Source organism: Bos indicus, chromosome 8, assembly GCF_029378745.1.
Source record: "Bos indicus isolate NIAB-ARS_2022 breed Sahiwal x Tharparkar chromosome 8, NIAB-ARS_B.indTharparkar_mat_pri_1.0, whole genome shotgun sequence".
NCBI lineage: Eukaryota > Metazoa > Chordata > Mammalia > Artiodactyla > Bovidae > Bos > Bos indicus.
The window spans coordinates 55,502,762-55,521,199 of NC_091767.1; the positions used below are offsets into that span (position 1 = coordinate 55,502,762).

Consider the following 18,438-nt stretch of genomic DNA (forward strand, 5'->3'; position numbering starts at 1 on the left):
AGTGTTTCCGAGGCAACTTTAGCTTTCAAAGTGAGGAATGACCTGCTTAATTTCATGAAATCACACACACGCATCCAACCCCCCTGATGCCAATTAGCCAGACCAGGAAGATCCATTGGCGTGACAACTTAGAGAAATTAAGAAGTCTTTTAGACAAAAGGAGACCTTTGAAGACAAAAGTTTGGAAGGTTTCTGCCCCTGCCACCCCCGGTCCTGTTGTGTGTGTGTGTTAACATACATGAATCAATAAAAGGACTTTCTGACTTTCCTATATTTATTTTTGAGGAAGTGTAGGTTTGTGTTTTCATAGTTGCTCAGACTTAACATAGCCTCAGCCCCAAATTAAAGGAGCAAAATAAATACTACTTGGTTTTTATTTTGCCAGATGAGTGAGTTTCCTTAGAGTAGTTTTTATTGCCTAGATTATGTAGGCAAACTAAAGAACTCAGTTTTCTTATGTGCCCACACATTTTTCAACCCTCCTAGCAAGGGACTATTTTATTTATGTAAACAACATAATGAGGAAAATATGCTTGGCAGATGGTTCTGAGCATTAGAATCATCAGTTTGGTCTGCCCCAAAGTGTCTCATTATCTTTTATTCTCTCCCCCTCCACCTCTCCCTACAAAAAGCTTAACAACCAAATGCCTCTGAGACTAGTGCTTTCAGTCTGGTGAATGCTACTCTATTTTCTCAGCTCGCGCTGGAATTTCACCCTATAACCACTGTGGTATGTTCATCCAGGTGGAGAGTGGTTTGGTGATTCCCATTGCAGCTTTTCATGGTGGTTTAAGCATTCTTAAAGGATAGCTAAATGCTCCACGGGGCCAGGGCAGTAAATTAAATCAGGTCAGCACAGTTGGGTCCTTATTCACTGCTGCTTATTGGTGCTGGGTTTTTGTCCATCCTATTAGGAATGCAGGCTGGAATGGAAAGCTGACGTCTGAAACTTCATGGTGAATTTGTGTTTTCTCTTGGCTGGCAAAGTTTTTAAGGTGCAAGTATTTAAAAGATCGCATAGCCACAAAGTCAAAAGGGTTGCTGAGGAAAGAAGGAAACCTAGATTGCACAAGTAGAGTGTCGCTGTCATTCTGGTTATGACTTAGCAAGAAAAGGAGAATTTTTGTCCTCTTATAAAATAAGGAACTGACTGTGGATGGAATTTATGTTAAGAATGTCTCAGGTATAGTGATTGCTTTTTGTTTTCTGTCTCCCATCAGTTCTTGCCTCTCCTTTTCCCTACTCTGTCATTTAAAAATAAGCTATTTTGATAGATGTTAACTGAACTTAACTGCAGTCATCTTTTCACAGTTTATGTAAGTCAAATCATTATGCTGTACACCTTAACCTTATAGAGTGTTGTATGTCAATTATATCTCAATAAAACTGGAAAAAATTTTTGTATGTATGTGTATAAAAACCCTGTGTCTACATGACTCTGCTACCCCGTGGACTGTAGCCTACCAGGCTTCTCCGTCCATGGGAGTCTCCAGGCAAGAATACTGGAGTGGGTTACCATTTCCTTCTCCAGGGGATCTTCCTGACCCAGGGATCAAACCCGGGTCTCCTGCATTGGAGGCAGACGCTTTAACCTCTGAGCCACCAGGGAAGCCCAAACTATATAAGGAGCCATCTGCTAATATAAATTAAGGTGAAAATCAGTGAAGCTCTGGGTAGCTTTTTATAGAAAATGTATTGGTATTTCTTTTTTATTTTTAACTTACTGTAGCATGCTATTTGTCTAAAATTTGAACACTTAAAAAATTAATAGAGAATAAACTATTATCTGACATTATTGGGACTTTTACAGCTCTATAGTACGGTGGTAATTAATGTTCCTGAGGTTAGTCTCCATATATAAACAATTGCTTTTTTGCACACTGAAAACCCTGATGGGGCACATTTGGAAGTTTTAATGATTGAGGAAAACATGGCATTTCCCAGCAGTATATAACTAAGGATCTGAATTAATTAGGTCATGTAGGTGGGTTGGGTGCTGTTCATTTGGAAGGTTGGAGACTTGATTATGAAATCCCAGTGCTGATGTTTATTTAAAGCAAAGGCCACAAATGTAGAAGTCCAGTGAGTTCACTGAGAAAAGTTGGGGTGTAGGGAAGGATGTATCTTTACCATCTAAACTCAAAGACAAGGTTTTATAAAGAACCACATAGAGTGAATAAGGGTCCTGTTAAACGCTTTTGAAAACAGATTTCCAGTCATGAAAATTAAATTCCTTTTTATGTTGTCCTGCTGCTTGAAGATTGACTTTTTAAGATGAATGCTGGTTAATAAGTTGTGGTATTAACGTGGCACTGTTGTCACTGCCTCCTTCTAATGGGCTTGCTGATGATAGTTTGCCTCTTCCTTAGGAAATACTCCTGCCAGAATATAAAGTGTGTTTTAATATCAGCCTGCTAATATTTCGGGAATTTGTAACCAGCTGACTGTTCTCTTTATTGCTTTCCTTTCCTTTTTTTTTTTCTTTCTTTTTTTTTTTTTTGCAGGCAGAGATTGTCAAGAGGCTGAACGCTATCTGTGCACAAGTCATTCCTTTCCTGTCCCAAGAGGTAAGGCAGGTGGTTTCAAGCATTGGGCTGGAAGGTACCATTTTAGTGATTTTGCAGATAAAACTTGACTCTTTGGCCTTGTCTGTCTCTTGGTATTTGCATTGCGTATTTCTAAGATACAATGTTCGCACTCCAACTTCCACACCTTACTAACATCCATTGGAATATGGTTGTTTTTATATAATGGAGTATTTTCTAATGTGCTAAGCAAAATTCAAGTTATTAAAATACTTTGCTGTCATTGGACTATGTAGTGTTGCTCAGAATTTTGATTTCGTCATAACGGCATCTAATAGGGCAGATTGAAAAATTGCCCAGAGGACAGCAGCTGGTTCTACACTTTTGTCACTGAGCATTAAGAGTTGGCAGAAGCTATATCAAACATAAAGGCTTTTCATAGTAAACAGGCTAATGTAACTTTTGGCCAGCAGCTTTTCAAAAGTTACTTCTTATTACCTGGTGAAATCTTTATATAATGGGTGCATTTGGGAAAAGACACAAAGGATGGACTCTGGAGGACTCAATTCTCAGTACCACGGTCTTCACGCCTGGCCACGCCCCAGCGTGCAGCTCACCTTGCTTGCTTCTGCTCCTCCTGGTGGACATGTGCATGCTGCCCACAGGTGTGCACAGGGTGGGATGAGAAGGTTCATTTTGATTGCATTGTGCTTCCTGGTGGTCCCCCCCCCCCCCCCCCCACCGCTTGCTTGCTTGCTTTTAGTAGTTACAAAGTTTGGGTGCACGGCTGGAGAGGGAATTTTTGCTTCTGGACTACTGAATTCTTCATTTGCTCAGATCAGATCAGCTGTGAGAAGGAAGAAGCTAATAAATGGAGTAGCTGTATGCCTTGCAGCCACAGTGCTTGCCGTGGGCTGGAAGGCACCAAGGCACTTTTATACTCCTACCCTTTGGTTGTGTCACGTTGCTTTTCCGGAGGGCAGTTCACTTGCCTGCCTGCCAGTGGGCATGTGCTGAGGTTAGCATGCAGCCAGTGTTTGAACATGCATGTGTGTTAGAGGTATGTGGATCCCTGTCTGACTTCTTGTTTGGTCATTATTGGGTTAGATCTCAATAGCCATGACGACCTTTCAGTGGGAATATATCCTTTAGGGGCTCTCGTATTCACAAACTGTGGACTTAAATTAACATCCTGAATTCAAATGCTCTTGTGGATCACAAACAACAAAGGATGTATTGTCTTTCTCATCCTTTAGCTGTAACCACAAAACCACCACCCACTGTATCCCCATTTACCTATTTCTACTCAGGATTTGCTTGTTGACCAGATTACATGGAGTGGTGAAAGCACTAAAGGGGTCCATTTGCATTTCTTTAGGAAGCCTGGCTGCCCCTTGCCTGATCAAACCAGCGTGTGTCTCTTTAAGCAGCTCTGCTTTATGGAGATGGCCAGTGGGAAGAAATGTGTATCCGATTGTGCTACGGACAGGCTGAGGTGGTGTTCCCCAAGGCAGAAGGAGAAAGTCTGAATTTTTCTTGGGGTGGTGTTAGATTTTAGACTTCCTCAGGCATAGACTCCTACGCATAATTACCAGTACAGCTTATTCCCGTGGCATTTTTTGCGGGATCTGTGGGGTTATGTTCAGATGTGGGAGGAGATCTTAGGGTGTTGGTGGAGCTAGCTCATTTGCCAGTAGGTCGTTTTCCCACGTGAGTTATGTTGTTTGTGTGAGCAGGCCCGGTAGGAACAGAATGTGTAATGGTAGTGGTGCTGAGCAAGACTGGACTGGAATTAATGGGCTCAGGAAGTCGTCCCCTGTAGAGGAAAGCCGTAGGGAGATACTGGCAACTCCTTTTCTGCTTTAAGCTGGGAGGATGGGCGTCATAATCTCACTGCTATTTATTTCCCTAATACTTTTGACATTTCTTGGTTGAAATCCTTGACATGTGTCATGAATGACCTGTGTTACGGTTTTCTAAGTCCTGATTCTGTGTATGTCTTCTCTTCTGCTTGCTTTGGATCTAATTGACTTTTCCTTTCTTAGTGTCCTAAGGTGTGTGTATAGCCTTTAATGTGTGGGCCTCTGACATGTTTGTTCCTGTCCATTCTAGGCCTCTGTGATGTTTTGTGTCTGAACACTGCCCACCTTGTTTCCTCTTCTGGGCATTCTGTGAGCGTCACACTCCTCGCTTCTATCCTGAGGCCAGATGGACTGTAATCTGGAGGGTGGGGAGGAGACAGGTTATTAGAGGAAGATGAATTCTATTTCCTGTCTCTTCAGAGGCATGGAAAATCACTCTTGCATGGCTGCAAGCGTCACTTGGTGCTGGGACTGAAGGCTTTTAATCTGATCTCTTAACACCAGCTCTCTGTGTGACAGTCTTGCTGCCAGGGTGGCAGCTGTGGCGTTAGAATTCATTGTGAAATATTTTTATTTAAAAAGCAAATGAAACTAAAAGTAAATAAAAAGTGGTTTTATTTCTAAAAGTATTTAGAAAAAAAAAGACTAGTCCTGAAGACTATAGTGTGTAAGCTACAGGACAGTGATTGGAGGCATTTTTTGGAGTTTCCCAGGAGCAGGAGGTAAATTTACAGACGTCTAAATAAGTCTATTTTTAATTTAGTTCCCATATGCTGATTAATGTACCTACTTAATATCGCTTGTGTCTGGTGTATTGCATTTTCTAAAATTAAAAAAATGTATATATAGTACTGGATGACAACTATTGGATAAATTTAGTTTTACCTACAAGACTTTTGAGGGGGAAATAAGTTGTATAATTATAGCTCAAAGATTTGGAGTATGTCTATGTATGTAACATCAGAGAAAAGTATTATTAGGTTTCACTAAAACACTTTAAAAAATTATAGCCCATCTCTATTTCAGTGATGTGCTTACCGCACTCTCAGCTACTTCCAGAGTCCCAGAGATATTGCCAACTGTTTACATGAAGTGAGTAATCATCTCTTACAACTCTTAAAAATTTCACAGGATCCTTAAATCAGGATTTCAAGAAACCTATGAGTGAGTCCTCATCTACCTGAAGCTGCTCTTTTCTCCCACTTTGTTTTGGTGTTAGGGGATGGGTAAGACTTCTTTATATCCTGTGGCCCTCAGATTTCAAAGGCAAATCTCAAAGTAGTAAATGGGAAGTCCTCTGTCTCACTTCGTCTCGTTTGCTGAGGAGGAACTATAATCAGCTTCCTGTTGGCAGTTCCATAAGCAGGAGATGGGCTCATGTCTGAGCCCAGTGCTGGGCTCCCTGTTACAAATTGCGTGGCTTACTATAACCTAGTTAAGTGGGATGACCTTTAGCAAGTGATTTGCCTCTTTAAGCCTCAGTTTCCTCATCAATAGGATGATGTTAATAATAGCATGTAGCACATATGATTGCTGTGAGGATTACCTGGGATTGTCTGTGTGCAATTTGGCACATAATAATAAGCAGCTATTGAGGCTGACTGGCAATAGTAGCTGAGCAACAGCCGAGGAGCTCTGAGTTCCCTTCTAAGAGGACCTGGAGCCAGGCCTCCTCCCCTTTTACTCACTGCTCTTTGGAAGAACGAGTATTGCTTGTCTTCCTCTGATGTCCTTACAGAAGAAAAAAGTATAAATTAAAACAATAGCCTGTGAACTGTGAACTAGCTGAAAATTCAGTGAGGCATATTGGGTAGGGCTCAGGGGTGATTTTCTTGTAGCTCCTCAAAATAGTTTTCCCGTTTAGTAAACACCTGTCTCTCCCCAACCAGCAAAGATCCAAAAGGGTGACAGCTCTTCAAGGTGTTCAACCTGTAGAGCTCACCTCAGGAGATGCAGTGGTTTTGGATGGGGTCTGTGTTCTACCCACAGAACTATTAAAAAAAAAAAATTTCTCAACCCTGTTGGGAGACTGGCTGTTTTAAATACCTGGCGGCTTAGCTGGAGTTAATTTTGTTTTTCCAAGTAGTTTCTGTGGATGAACTCTCTTTTTTCATCAGCAATTTCAGGATATAGCTTGAAGACCCTTAGACCTTAGGAGCCCTCAGCAAAATTGAAGAATGTCTAAAAGTCCATACTTATGGCCTTGTCTCCAGTGTCCCCTTGCCCCCTTTCCAGGGACATAGATTTAGGGAGATTCTAATGCAGATTGAAAACTATGTGCCACTTGTTACGCCCTGGCAGCAGGGCACAGTGTTTCTGCTAATTTGGCATTTGCACCAACTCTGGCTCTTACTGGCTTTATACTGGGAGAGTTCATCTCTGTGAGTTGTAATATTCCCATACATGATGAGAGGAACCCCTTTTGCAGTGTGTATTGTATGTATTAAAATGTAAAGCACTGGGGATAGTAAATGCCAGTAGTTGTCGTTGTTTCAACATTTCTTGGCAAATGAATTTTATTCCAGCTTATTTTGGGTCCCAAGGCATTTGGAGAGGAGGGACTTGGTAAAAACTGGGAGGAGTTGAAGGTAATGCTTCCAAAAGGACTGGCTGGCGGTCTTCCTGTGAGGTGAGCTAGGCCTGCAGCTCCAGGGGCTGTTTGCAGCCTGTGGGTGGTTAGCTCCACACAGACCATCTTCCAGGACTGAGGGAATACCATCTTTCAGAATGGAGGGAATATTTTTGGGAAACCAGTAAGTATTCTCTTATCCTATTAGATTAAGCATTAAGTAAATATTGGGCACTAGCTAAGGATCTTACTTAGACGACATTTGTGCTTTTTGGACTTTCCCCCCCTTGAATTATAAAATGGAATAGTTTATTTTTGAGAGTATGTTTCATGGTGACCGACAGGTGTTCTTAAGACATTTGAGAACTTCAAACCCCTAATAGACTATAGGTCAGTAGATGGTAATGTATTATGTGATAGTTGAAAGTCTTCTTTCCCCAGAGTAATGTTTGTATTTTTCAGAAACTTGTTGCTTCCCTAATAAGGAGCAGAGTTCGTTGAAAGAATTAGGTTATTCGTGAAGCAGTGTACTAAGAGCCCAAGGTCAGGCAGACTTGGGACCAGATCCTGGCTTAGCCACTTGCTTCTTTTATCATGTTGAACACAATACTTTTATTTATTTATTTTTTTTGGATTGAAGTTTTCTTATCTGAAAAATGGGACACCTGTACTGCAGGGTTGCTATATGAGGACTTCAGTCGCTCAGTCGTGTCCGACTTTTTGCGACCCCGTGAACCGCAGCACGCCAGGCCTCCCTGTCCATCACCAACTCCCGGAGTCCACCCAAACCCATGTCCATTAGTCGGTGATGCCATCCAACCATCTCATCCTCTGTAATCCCCTTCTCCTCCTCCTCTCAATCTTTCCCAGCATCAGGGTCTTTTCAAATGAGTCAGCTCTTCGCATCAGGTGGCCAAAGTATTGGAGTTTCAGCTTCAACATCAGTCCTTCCAATGAACACTCAGGACTGATCTCCTTTAGGATGGACTGGTTGGATCTCTTTGCAGTCCAAGGGACTCTCGAGTCTTCTCCAACACCACAGTTCAAAAGCATCAATTCTTCAGCGCTCAGCTTTCTTCACAGTCCAACTCTTACATCCATACATGACCACTGGAAAAACCATAGCCTTGACTAGATGGAGCTTTGTGGACTAGTGATCATGTAAAAGACCTAGCTGGGTATCAGGCTGCTGTTAAAGAGACTAAAGGAATAGTGATTTGGGCAAGTTTGTTTTCCTCTCAAATAACAGTTTGCATAGAAGCACCTGTAGCTAATTTGGTGACTCCACAATATTGTGAAGTCAACTTCCTTCTCTGTTGATATTCATCATGCTTGCACTACCATGTCCTCCCCCAGCCAGCAGGAAGGATGAGACAGGACATGTGCTTTCTCTTTCTTAAGGACATGATGTGAATGCTGCTCCCATTTGTGCTCACTTTGCAGTGGCCAGTGCCTAGTTATGTGCCCATAGCTAGTTGCAAGGGAGACTTGGAAGTGCAGTCCTAGCTGAGTATGCCCACCTAAAACTTAAACTTAACAGAAGAGAAAGGATTTCAGGAGACAGCTAGCAATTGTTTCTAGATACAGTGCTATGCATAAAATAGTGAGCATTATTATTATTGCCAGTGTTGATTTGAAGGGAAGTCATATTGAACCAATGGTATGTGTTTGTTACAAACTTTAGCTCTGACTATATAATCAGCACAACCCATATTTTAGCAATCACAGAAAAGATAAAATAATGCATAGTTCTTGTTATAGAAATCTCCTCCAGGGTCTAAACTGTAGGGAAAAGAGTCACCCATCAAGTATTGTTTATCATTCATACATCCACAGAGGGTGGAAAGGAACCTGACTTAAACAGTGGTGGGCCCTGTGGGCTGTCTAGATCTAGATGCACAGCCTGTGTTTATGCCCATACTTTGTAAAAAGCACAGAGACTTTTGAAGACACCTCTTAATTGAAGACTGGGTTATAGGAATCACTCATAGGCCTGCCATATTTTATAGTAGCCTTGCTAGAAGGAAAATGCTGCTTGTTGTTAAGGAAATAGCTTCTGATAAGTGGAACATTTGTGAACCCTTACATTATATCTATCTCAGACATACTCTTGTGCATACATCTTGTCCTTGAGCTGGAAAAAATGGAATCACAATTTTTTGACAGTTTCCTTCCCCTCCAAATCATGGAAAATAAATTGGATAAGTCATTCTTGGTTTTGTGGCATTTTAAGACATCTCAGGAAAAAGTAGCTCAGGTTGATTGTTTTGCAGCACCAATTTGATCCATTTTAGTGTCTTGGACTTCAAGCCATTTGTATCCACAGCCTGAAGTAACCTGAAAGGTATGTTTGTACCTAACTGGACACAGTGAAAGAACAGGAAGTGGTTCCTTAGGACCAGTGGCTTCCTAATTCCCATTTATTAAACCATGGTCATCGTTAGATTTGGAGAAATTACATTATTCATCTTTAACCTTGTTTTCAACAGGTTGTTACAACTTGTTTCTAGGGCCTTTGGTGCCAAGGAGATAAATATTACCCTCCTCCTTTAGACTTCTGCAATTCCTTTGCTGAGGTTTTTTATTTCTTGAGTTCTTTAAGCAGAAAGCAGGCTTCTTGGAGGCTGTGGAGGAGCCCAGATTGGAGTGAGCAGCTCTTTTTGCCTTGCATCCGTGATTATTAACTTGGAAGAAAAAAAAGAATTCAAATCATTGTTTTGAACACATTTTAACAAAAAAGCTCTCTGATCATTAGAATTTTTAGAAGTAAAAATTTTAAGCCATTTTACTTTTATTCTTATATTTTATCTAAAGAAAAGGGAACATTCCAACTTGAATGCTTTGAGGGCAAATTTAATTTTAACTTAAAACTTTTTATTTCCTTGTTAGCTTTTCTAATGAGTAGTAGTACCAAGTAGTTGTGTTTTCTCTAGAATTCTATAGGTTTATTTAGGTGGTCTACCTTGCATTTAAATAGTAGAAAAATAATACACAATTATATAGTAATTACAATTGTATAGTACTGATACCATAAGTTCCAGTAGGCTAAGATAGCCAATCAAATCAAATGACACATGAATTTCTGTTTCGTATTTCTACTTTCCATAAATTTGGTCTTTTTAATTTGATGAAAAACAAAACCTTTCACTATGTTATGAGGTACAGTTGTATGTGTAGTGCTGTTTTTTGTTTTTTTTTTTAATTTTTTTTGGCACCTAGCTTAACATGATACTGAATTACTCTGAACTGCATTTTGCATGTATAGAATAATTGGAAAATAGAAGTTGAAAACTGTGATCAGTCACTTTCATATTGTGCCTTAGGGAGGAAATGAACAAAATGCAGTGGTTACATGGACTGGTGGCAGTGTTCTCGCCTCATAATGGCACCAGGTTAACTTGTCTTATTCCTTGTTAACTTTGTAAGGAATCAATGGCTTGTGGATAACATGGTTTGATGTAGGAGAGCTTGGCTGAAATCACCAGGGATCCCCTGATAAGTATGCAGTGACACCTGTAAGACCATCTTCCGAGATCATTCATTAAGTGCCAGCAGCCTTCACCGGACATCTCTGCTTCGCATTCATGCCATTTTATCAGTGTTGGTAATGTGTTGTGACGTGCTGTCATGTCTAAGGAATGTCCTAAAATGACTAACGCACCTGGATCGGGGCTTTAGAGGATTTGGACCAGTTTTCTACTTTTTACATTGGGCAGCCTTTCATTTAAAACATTATTTCTTACAACACTGAATGAGGCATCAGAGCATAATCCTGTCCCATGTTCCATGGTTGACTAATTGGCTTGTTCTGCATGGTCGTATATTTTGATTGACAGTTGGATACTTGGTGAGATCCTTATGGTAGCATCATAACCTGCTTCCCCTTAGGAAATGAAAGATGGTTCTCAAGAGGGAGAACTTTTTTTCTGTAGGCTTTTTTGCCTTGCATTGTGAATATAAACAAGAAAAAGAAAAATAATTCAAATCATTATTTTGAACACACTTAATCAAATGTGGGCCTCCTTCCAAAGGCAGCAATGCCAATTCTTATCAGTATGTGTCCAAGAAAATTGGTACATATTTGAGAACCTGACTCATTTCTTTGACTTTCTGTTAGATAGCAGTTGGATTATTACTGGACCTAAGCTTTAAGGTACCTTAGGTTAGAGCTGCATTGTAGCCGTAGCCATAAGTGGCTATCTAGATTTAAATTAAGGTTAAATATGAGTGGCTTTGTGGCTCAAATAGTAAGGAGTCTGTCTACAATGTGAGAGACCCAGGTTTGATCCCTGGGTTGGGAAGTTCCCCTGGAGAAGAGAATGGCAGTCCGCTCCAGTATTCTTGCCTGGAGAATCCCTTGGACAGAGAAGCTTGGAGGGCTATAGTCCATGGGGTCGCCGAGAGTGCACATGACTTGAGTGACTAATGCTTTCACTTTGACTTTTCAAAGTTAAATATTGTTAAAAACTCAGTTTCTCAGTCACAGTAGTCACGTTTCGGGTGCTTACTATCCACCCATATTTGGCTAGGCACTACAGCACAGATTAGAACATTTCCAACATCGCGGAGTTTTGTGTTGGAAGGCTCTGGACCTGTAGAGCTTATTGGACATATCAATAAAGAACGCCTTGCCTGCATGTGAGTTCTTGAGAATGATGAAGACAAGGCCACGTGGTCAGTACGAGAAAGACACAGGCGACAGTTTCCAAAGTGTGTCCTGAGAGCCAAAGTTCCACAGCCAAGATTATTTGGAAAGGCCTGCGTACGTATTTGCCCTCTTTTGAGATTTGAAACTGAGCAAATGAGCAGTTTGCCTGGTGTTAGTTGAATTAAATCTTGTGAGTTTTAAAATTTTGTGTAAGTAATACCTAATTTCTTAGGGGACTAACATTTCTTGGAATAATATTTAGGAAAGACTGACTAGAAGGATTTTATTTAAAGCTTATTTGTGCTAGTAAACTGCTGAAGAAGGCTCAGTGGGTTTTAGTCTGACTTAATAGACATGGAGTGACACTTCTACTGGGGTTTGATCTGCTCAGGATCCACTTGAATCTGGATGGGCATGTTGGGTACAACCAGAGGAGTATCTAGAAGGATGGGTCTCTGAGAGACAGTGACCTCGAGATGTTTAACCTGGAATGAAGAAAATTGAAAACATGCATCATGCCATTTTCAAATCTTTGAGGTGCACTACTGTGGAAGAGAAATTAGAGGCAAATTGGGTGGGAAGAAGTTACAGGGAGATCGATTTCTACTCAATAATAGAGCCCATTGCCCCAAAGTGGATAAAGCTTGTGCATGAGGTTGTGAGTTCAGGCCCCAGTATCTTTCCCTTTAGAATATTGCATTAGCTCTCTTCCTCTAATCTGGTTCACCCCCCTGCCATCCACCTTCTTCACTATTACCGGATCCATCTGACTAAAATGCAGAACTGATAGCACTCCACAGCTTAAAATTTTTAAATAAGTATCGTCCCAGGGTAAAGTCCAGCTTCTTTGCCTGTAATGCAAAGCTTTTCACTGTTTGGCTCCTCCTGCCTCGCAGAGTTCACTCCCCTCTAGAATGTGGTTCTGTGGAGTATGCCTGCACCATACTCAGATGACATGTGAATGCCTACCTCTGTTGACCTGTGAATACCTCTTCCACTTGAAAGAGTTTTCCATGTGTGTCTTTGCTATGCCCAGGAAGGGCCTCAGCATCCTACCTTGCCATATCTTTCCAACTTTGTCCCCTCCTCCACCGTCCTTCTGCAGCCACACATTCTTTCTGTTTCTTGATAGACATGTTTCTTTATACTTCGGAACCTTATCCAAGCTGTTCCCTCTGCCTCCGCTTCGTTTCTCCTTCCTTTTTACTCACAGAACTCCTGACCGTTCTCCTAGTCTCAGTTCTTAGGACCACTTCCTTAAAGAATCTTTCTACAGCTCTAAGGTTTGATTAGCTGTTTTTCTGATAAGCAATTGTGTAGCATCCTGTCATCTTTGTGGAAACTATCCTGCAATTGTAATTACAAAACCTCTTGAGTATTCACTGTCTTATTCATTAATCTTGGTTCCTACCACAGTGCTTGACACACAGTAGGTGCTTAATAAATAATTGAATGAATGAATAAGAAAACAAAGCCTTTCCTTGTTGCCTCAGGAACTGTGCTAACCATTCCTGCTAATAATCTTCCCTTGTCGTTTAAATCCTTGTATTATAAGATGCTCTGTGTGAATTGTGTGTGTGTGGGAGGGACACGACGTGTGTGTGTGTGTGTGTGTGTGTGTGTGTGTGTGCGCGCGCGCTCAGTCATGTCCAACTCTTTGCGACCCCGTGGACTCTAGCCCTCCAGGCTTCTCTGTCCATGGGATTTTCCAGGTCGGAATACTGGAGTGGGTTGCCATTTCCTACTCCAGGGGATCTTCCTGACCCAGGGCTTGGACCTGCGTCTCCTGTATCTCTTGCATTGGCAGGCAGATTTTTACCACTGTGCCACCTATGGAAGATATATGTGTGTGTGGGGGGAGTGGCATTATCTCTTTCTCACTTTTGCATCTCCACATATCTGGAGAAGAAACCTAGTTCCCTGTACATATCTGTCCTTACTACCCCTATCAAAAAGAGTGATATTAAAAAAAAAATTCTTAAGTTGTGATGTAGTTTTTTTTAAAGTTTTTTAGATTTAAAAAAGTTTTATTGCCATGTCCCAAAGTATTGCCATGGCAGGTATTGTGAAAAGTATGTTCAACATATAAGGAATCTATATTCTAGTGGTTTGTAAATGCCTAATTTTCAGTAGGCTTTATTGGACTTATCATAAGCTTATATTGTTTTAGTCTCTTTCTTGTAGGAAAAAATGTTTTCAGTACTTTAACTGATTAAGTGCAAAAGGTAATTTTATGATGATAAAAGTTAAGTAGGCAAGTGATTTAATGTATAGAGTTTCATTTTACTAGTCCTTTTTTACAACCATGCATGTATTCCCTAAATCACAGTATTTTATTGAGATGTAATTTACACATCATAAAATCATTTTAGGTGTGCAATTCAGTAATTTTTAGTAAATCTTCAGAGTTGTGCAGCCATAATCAGAATCGAGGTATTTTTGTTTGTTTGTGTTCCTTTGGATTTTTTTAGAAAATGATAAATCACAGTATTTTAAAGAATAAATATCTGAGTCCCCCCCCCCCCCCCCCCCACCTTTTTTTTCCTCTTCCAAATCCCAGTTTTGGAGGCTCCTCTCTCAGAGACCTGTGGCTATTAATACATTCCTAGTGGCTCCTTACTTGGTGATACTGATAGAAAGTTCAGACTGAGTATCTGAGTGAGCAGCTTGAGCAGTGAGACTGGTCACAGGACTCTTGCTCCTCCAGATTTACTGGGGCTAGAGTGGCTGTCACCACTTGCGGTGAGGCCACAGAGGAGATCGGCAGGAAGTGGGAGAGGAAATGAGATGTGGGTGGAGTGGGAGGAGAGGAGCAGATGGGGAAGGGGAAGAGAAGAGGAAGAGAGGGCAGACATAATGGGAGAGCGATCACAGTTGTAAGAAGATGTGAAAACTTGCTGTATCTTCTGAGCCAGAGAGCTTAATATGTTAAAATTTGAAAATGGAAAAACAGTGCCTCTTTGGGTGCACTTGTGAGAGTATTTTGGGTTTTATTCCTTCAGTGTTCATTCTTTTATGATCATTTGCCCTTCCTGCTGCTTCTTCAGGGTGTGATACAGTGTTAATGTGTGGCTGAGGTGAGCAGTGTCGGAGTGTTTCTGGTGCTTTCAGAACTCACAAGGGAGGGTGCATTCTTTGTCTTAGGGAGCCCCTGTTGAAAAAGTCCTTAAGTGCCATATGATTCACAGTTGTAAGCAGAAATAGGGAAGTAAAATCCTGAACTACAGGTAAAGTTCAGTTGTGGTATTAGCCCATGGCCATTGCCATGATAGAAAAGGAAGGAGCTGAATCATGACTTCCATTGTCATTTTAGCTCTTTAGCAAGAGTTTCTATAAAAGCATCTGATGTCAGTGTTATGGTTCACTGGTGTGTTTCTGGTTTTCTCAGTAAATGTACCTGATTTTAATGCCAAGTCAGAAAGATACCCCCACTGCCTAAGGCATCTCTGCTCATCTTGGCAGTTGGAATCCAGTTTATGAAGCAAGAGTTGAGCAATCTTCATGGTAGAAAGGCCCTAACAAGATGTATTTTCTGCATCTCTCTCTCATGGAACTGTTCTTTGAATACTTAATGTGAAGGAGATGATATTTCAGTATATGGAAGTGTTTAAGTAATGTACAGAAATGGCACAGGGTAAGAGCTTTTAAAAACTTGAGTTTAACGAATGGGTGCATGAATGGAATGAGATATGTGTGTTGGATAAGTGTACATGTATTCCTTTGGCTTTCAGTTTCTTGGAAGTTTTGAGCAGCCATTGTTGAGTGTTGGAAAGTAAAAGGTAAAAAATGCCATAAAAATTTTTGTCCATAAGTTCACTTTGAGTATTAGCTAATTCCCAGGATCTTCTGCAGGGTTTTTGTTTGTTTGGTTTTTCTACTTTCCAAGTGCTGCTAGTTTTCACTATGCTGACAACCAGATTTGTCCTAAATCTAAATATGAGCTCTGTGCTTGGCACATGGAAGCCATTCAGTAAACATATATGATATGGTCAGGTAGTCTTCAGAGGAGAATGACTATGATTGGCCGTTTTTATCACTTATGCCTCTCTGTTCCCTCTAGTGTTTTCATGAATCTTTAGGATTTTTACTTTCAGAGAAAGAGGAAAGTGAATTATTTCACTTTGGCAAATATTTTAAAGATAGATGGAAATATCTATCAAGATTTGGGGAATTGCTTCTGAAGCTCTTATTTGGAAATAAACTCTTGTAATTAAAAGAATCAAGGTATAATGCACTGATCTATTATTTGACAACTTGCTTTGCTTTATTCATGGGCATAAAATAAAGATTAGGAAATCAAGAGTGAAGACACCACATGTCGATAAACTAAAGCAGTTTCCTTTCGCACGTCACCTCCCCCACTACCACCCTACTCAGCTGGGAGATGGAAATAGTGGTCACCAAGTTTATCCCAGTAACTGTGTGTTTGGGTACTTTGGAATGTAGTATTAGGTAGGTTACATAGAACTGATGGCCTTGCTCTTTCTGTGCATTAAGTAGTATGATAGCTGAGCTTCATATGCACTTCAGATCAGTAGAGAAATTAGTACATTTCTCAACTGGAATCAACCAAAAGAAGACTCTCCCTAGCCACACAGAGGAGTACCTGTTTCATAGCACAGTCTTTGGCTCTTCATTTACTAAACCGAGTTGAAAAATATTCACGAAAGACCTATTTTAGACTGAATTGAGTATGTACTAGAGTGTTCAAGTGTATTTAGTTGGGAATAATATTTACATTTTGGGGTACTTGTGTAAGTACTTGTGTATGTCCAGCTATGAGTGCCTCCAGGCAGAGACTTCTACGCCATTTAACTATTCTTATATTAGAAAAATTACTAAAATCAGATATTGCTTTTTCTCTTTAGAGTTGAATCGTGGTCAGAGGGATTTTCCTATACTCTCCATCCTAAGTTTTCAAAAGAAAAATAACTTTAGGATTTTAGTTTTCCTATTGCATTTAAAAGAAATACCTGAAGTCCTTAAACTTTACTGTTGGCAAGAGTTGTACATTTTTAATATCTTTTAAATATGCAGCCCTTCCTGGCAGAAGTAAAAATATGAGCACTTTTTCACGTTTACAGAAGAAGCAAACATTGAAGTCTGTGTGTCCTTCTAGTGTCTTCTCTAGCAAATACCAGGTGGAAACTTAAAAATAAGTGCTTATAGGAAATATTTTCAAAACATATTTTTTGTTGGTGGCAGAGAGTAAGGGGATACAGAGAAAGCAGGTGGGATGGGTTGTTTGGTTTTGTTACTATATCGGAAGGTGTTGGGTCACAGTGTACTACTGACTCGAAAGTACAACTTAACTGCTTCTATCAGTTGTAAGCGAGCATCCTTCATGGGGGCGCAGGGACGATCCCTGCGATTGGACGTCCAGTTACTCCTTAGCTTTGTAGAAACAGAGGTACCCTAGACAGTTAGTCTTCCACCACTCGGGGCTTTTATTTGAATATGGAGACCCCCTGAATCCTGTTTTGCATGTAATTAAAGTTAGAGGACATGTTAGGAAAAGCTGTTCTTGACTGACCAGAAAACAAATAATTGTATTCTGTTTCTGATCTTCATTTATAGCACCAGCAACAAGTGGTGCAGGCTGTGGAACGGGCCAAGCAGGTGACCATGGCAGAACTGAACGCCATCATTGGGGTACGTGGCCTTTCCATTTTAGCTCTGATCATCTTAGTGTTTGTCACTGGCTCTCTCTCGCTCTCTCTTTAAATTTTGTTCAATTGAAGAGGCAAAAGGCAGTAGAGGATCACACAGTGAAATGGAGCACTTTGCCTTCAATCTCACAAAGTTTGATGGCTACCTCAGAAACTCTGGACACATTCTCACCAATTCCAATTGACATGTTCCTGAAAATTCTTCCCCTAGGGAGACTGAGTAGTTCTTTTTCATAGTATTTCTTTCCTTCGCAATCAGCCTCTGTCACTAGCCTATTGCCAGTCAAAAGACACAGATTGCCCTAATGTTAAAATGACCTGATTTCTTTTATCTTTCCTCAAATATAGATTGTCTTAATATCATGTTTAGTGAAATAAAATATACATTTTCACATCTCTCTGCTATTCTTCCTCCCCTTTGATGAGTGGTTCTTAGACTAGTGTCCATTTGTAGTAAAAATGATAGATGACTATATAGCTTTTTGCAAAATCAGCGGCCCGTTTGGAAAATCCCTCATAGTACCAGTAACATTGCTTAGAAATCCTGCTGGAATTCATGGGTTAGAGCAGTTACTCCAATTCCACTTACATTTTTGTTCTCCTCAGTTAAGGTAACCAGTAATAAAAAAAGGTGCTAAAACTTAGAAAGGCAAGAAATCCTAGCTGAAAAAAGCACAATATTCACATCTCTGTTTATGCAGCTGTTAGAAGTGGTTCTGTAGGTTGTTTTAATGAAGACATGTCAACTGTACTTTCCTCTTTCTGCCCCCTGCCCCCGCCCCAATACTTTCTCGTGTATAGATTATACACAAAAGTCTTTTCTCTTTTTTTGCCCTCAGTGTATCAAACACACTTTGAAATGCTAATTATTCCATTTACTTTCATTAAAATTCAAATTGCTGAGTGAAGATGCGGATAAGGGTCGCCTGATAATCAATCTGAAGTGAAGATATTGCTTCAATTATGCCTCTGTCTTTTAACAAGGAAATCAGAACTCTGGGATGGCTGCCGATGGTGGTGGAACTATAGTCTGATTGCAACTTGTTTTTTAATGGGCTATTTTGAGCTCTATTTTGTGTCCCTCTGACCACAAGAAAATACTGGTAATAGATTAGAAGGCATAGTAAATGGAGAAGAGTAACCTTTATTTCCTTGGAAGTGCCCC

General features: G+C 40.4%; 1 protein-coding gene across 12 annotated transcripts in view; it reads left to right on the forward strand.

Moving 5' to 3' along the window:
- The window catches only part of TLE4 (TLE family member 4, transcriptional corepressor), a 154,943-nt gene that overhangs the window by 37,012 nt on the left and 99,493 nt on the right, over window positions 1-18,438 (forward strand). For 4 of the 12 annotated variants that reach the window (XM_019966104.2, XM_019966105.2, XM_070794692.1 and 1 more), the window contains exons 5-6: window positions 2,505-2,567; window positions 17,182-17,256. The exons of 1 other annotated variant lie outside the window; for it this stretch is intronic. In XM_019966104.2, coding sequence (XP_019821663.2) covers window positions 2,505-2,567; window positions 17,182-17,256 — 138 coding nt within the window. The remainder of the gene's footprint in view (window positions 1-2,504; window positions 2,568-17,181; window positions 17,257-18,438) is intronic. 7 more of the 12 variants (XM_019966107.2, XM_019966108.2, XM_070794696.1 and 4 more) reach the window with 2 other exon arrangements.